Source organism: Berghia stephanieae, chromosome 2 (assembly GCF_034508935.2).
Source record: "Berghia stephanieae isolate SIO BIC M18660-M18661 chromosome 2, UCSD_Bste_1.3, whole genome shotgun sequence".
NCBI lineage: Eukaryota > Metazoa > Mollusca > Gastropoda > Nudibranchia > Aeolidiidae > Berghia > Berghia stephanieae.
The window spans coordinates 69,817,278-69,820,538 of NC_088361.1; the positions used below are offsets into that span (position 1 = coordinate 69,817,278).

At 34.0% G+C, this 3,261-nt stretch overlaps 1 protein-coding gene across 1 annotated transcript in view; it reads right to left on the reverse strand.

Annotated features, from left to right (window-relative positions):
- Window positions 1–2,955, reverse strand: part of LOC144965431 (putative N-acetylgalactosaminyltransferase 9) — a 22,726-nt gene extending 19,771 nt beyond the window's left edge. The window contains exons 1-2 of the mRNA XM_078900769.1: window positions 2,073–2,955; window positions 1–78 (exon numbers count right to left, since the gene is read on the reverse strand). The exon at window positions 1–78 is cut by the window's left edge and continues 89 nt beyond it. Coding sequence (XP_078756895.1) covers window positions 1–78; window positions 2,073–2,422 — 428 coding nt within the window. The 5' untranslated portion in view covers window positions 2,423–2,955. The remainder of the gene's footprint in view (window positions 79–2,072) is intronic.
- Window positions 2,956–3,261: the final 306 nt, after the last annotated feature.

Below are 3,261 nucleotides of genomic sequence, written 5' to 3' on the forward strand. Positions count from 1 at the left end.
GTGGACCACGCTTCATTATGAAAAATGATAATCACACTGGTTGTGGGAAGCTCTTTATCGTATCTCGTGGTCTTGCATCTGTTTCATAATAGGGAACAATAGTTTTGACGTCCATCTTCCTCATTTCAGTCTCTAAACTCCTTTTTCAACAATGGCATTCGCAGTATTATCAGTCATAGGTGTTGCCACAAGTGGAATAACGATATGGCATTTTCCAGGTGACACGCAATTACGCCCCTAGTGACGAAGACGCAAACTTCAAACCTATGAGAAATCGCTCAAACTTCACCAACATCGGACAATGAAAAATTAAGTTTGAACAACTGGCAGACGCGTCCCACCACCCTATCTCCAAAACAAAGAATCATATGGGAATGAACAAGACAAGCTAACCTTAAAAAACCTGCAATTCACAAGAAGACATTCTCTCCAACAAAAATATCTCCAAGAAGCTTCGTGTTTTATCCTGATTCAGTTCATTAACAAGGGGGGAGTGGATTACATTGAAGAATAGTCTGCATCAACAGCTTTTCTGCATACTTTACGTCTCTATTCCTATGAGGTTGATATGCGTGATATCATTATGACTTTGTTACATGTAATGTGAACATATTTTGATACCATGGTTTGGTTAGTTTATTTATCTAGCTTTGACCGTAGTTGTTGAGGCCAGAGTACCTATCAGTTGTTTATTTCATGCTATCTGGGCGTTAGCATTATAAATATTAGCAGATCATTACAATAAGTTCACTGAACTTGGAAAAAATACGTTTCATCTGGGCGAAGATGTCTCTCCTGAACTGGGAATCCCGGATTCTGTACCCAGACCTGTCTAACAGTAGTCATTCTGCTTAAGTGGGCCTAGTGGCGCCGCACATCTGCAATCCCCGTCCAGAGACTTCATTTTAACGCAACTGTAGGGCGGGTTGAAACCGGTTAATTAATGTTTAGGATAGTTTTCGGATATCTAGTAGACGTTACTACCGTTGTAAGGCTATAGTAGTATGTGATTTCGACGTTTATCGCGATAACAAAGGACATTATCGTTATTTTTATTATTGTTATCATCATCATCATCATCATCATCATCATCATCATCATCATCATCATCATCATCATCATCATCATCATCATCATCATTCTTCTTCTTCTTTTTCTTCTTCTTCTTCTTCTTCTTCTTCTTCTTCTTCTTCTTCTTCTTCTTCTTCTTCTTCTTCTTCTTCTTCTTCTTCTTCTTCTTCTTCTTCTTCTTCTTCTTCTTCTTCTTCTTCTTCTTCTTCTTCTTCTTCTTCTTCTTCTTCTTCTTCTTCTTCTTCTTCTTCTTCTTCTTCTTCTTCTTCTTCTTCTTCTTCTTCTTCTTCTTCTTCTTCTTCTTATTATTATTATTATTATTATTATTATTATTATTATTATTATTATTATTATTATTATTATTATTATTTTTAGTAGTAGTAGTAGTAGTAGTAGTAGTAGTAGTAGTAGTAGTAGTAGTAGTAGTAGTAGTAGTGGTAGTAGTAGTAGTAGTAGTAGTAGTAGTAGTAGTAGTAGTAGTAGTAGTAGTAGTAGTAGTAGTAGTAGTGGTGGTAGTAGTAGTAGTAGTAGTAGTAGTAGTAGTAGTAGTAGTAGTAGTAGTAGTAGTAGTAGTAGCAGTAGTGGTAGTACTAGTAGTAGTAGTAGTAGTAGTAGTAGTAGTAGTAGTAGTAGTAGTAGCAGTAGTAGTAGTAGTAGTAGTAGTAGTAGTAGTAGTAGTAGTAGTAGTAGTAGTAGTAGAGAAACATACAATCATGGGGCAGTAGGATCAAGAAAGGATAAGAACAAAGTCTCTTGCAGGAAATGAGAATGGAAGATTTAGATGAATGATTATAACTAATAACGTAATAACACAAAACAGTACGTTTTTTAAAATTCTAGGCTAAGGGATATACTGTGACTGGACAGATACGTGTCTAGTATTATGAGGTTTGGTTGGTAATCATGTGCAACGAAAAGTTGTTTTGTTTTGGGCTTTTTGAGGGGGGGGGGGGGGGGTTAAACAAGTAGGCATAATTAAAATGTGAAAAGATGAAACTTACTTGTAATTTCTCACATCAGGCAAAGCCCTATCCAATGCTATTTTGTCACTGGCCTTAACATTAAACGCTTCTTTTTCCATTAGTACCTTTGCAATCCTTGATTCTTCTCCCCGCAAAACAACTGGTTTGCCGAATTCTCCAGGACCCACTCTGCGATATTCTGACTGGCGATATTTCAAGTATCGATTAATGGGATTCTCCAACATTTTGGATTTTTGAAAGGGCAATGCCGATTCTGAAAATGATATTGATGATAGATTTGTCTTGTGCCTTAATATGAATATCCACCCAATAAAAAGAAGTGAAATCCATACAATCCAAAATAATAATCTCTTCTTGTACTTTCGCATCTTCTTCAGTTTATTCAACTAACTAAAACAATTAATTTCCATTAGAGAGGGGAGGGGGGGGGGAACAATTGTTTATAATTTGATATCAACTTTTCTTAAGGCATTGATGCAATGTGTTTAGATAAAATACTCACAATATCCACCAGCCAGATATAACGTACCGGCACACAAACTATGCGTATCCGTGAACGTTTATAGTCTTATTGACATTATTTAATGATAACTAATCACCAAAATTATCAATAACAAAGAGCCAAATGACTTAAATTTCGTTCCATTATAACGTAAATATCATTTGAGCAACGTATATGTTTTTCTAATCATATATTATCGTAAGCGAAAAACTTAATTTTCATATCCTCTCAGATAATGAGTATCTAACGTGTAGAAGGGAAACATTTATCATAGCATTGTCACAACAAACTGTTATTCTTTTGCACGAGAACATAAGAAAAAATGTAACATTTTGATCAATGTGTAGTTGAAAATAAAATACGATTTGATGCGTGTCTAATCTTAATCAATAATCAATTAAAATAAAACTGAACAGAATCAATGCGTATACTGTATAAGAAAACACGACCGTTCCTGTAACAGATGGAGTATAATATAGAATAGATACCAACCTTAAGAAGTCCGTGTAACCCGATTGATTATGGATAGAGTTAAAGCAAAGAAAGCTCGAGTTTGATATTTTAGGACGTCTTCGTCCATCTATATATGGATATATATATATATATATATATATATATATATATATATATTATATTATATATAATAATAATAATAATAATAATAATAATAATAATAATAATAATAATAATAATAATACTTTATTG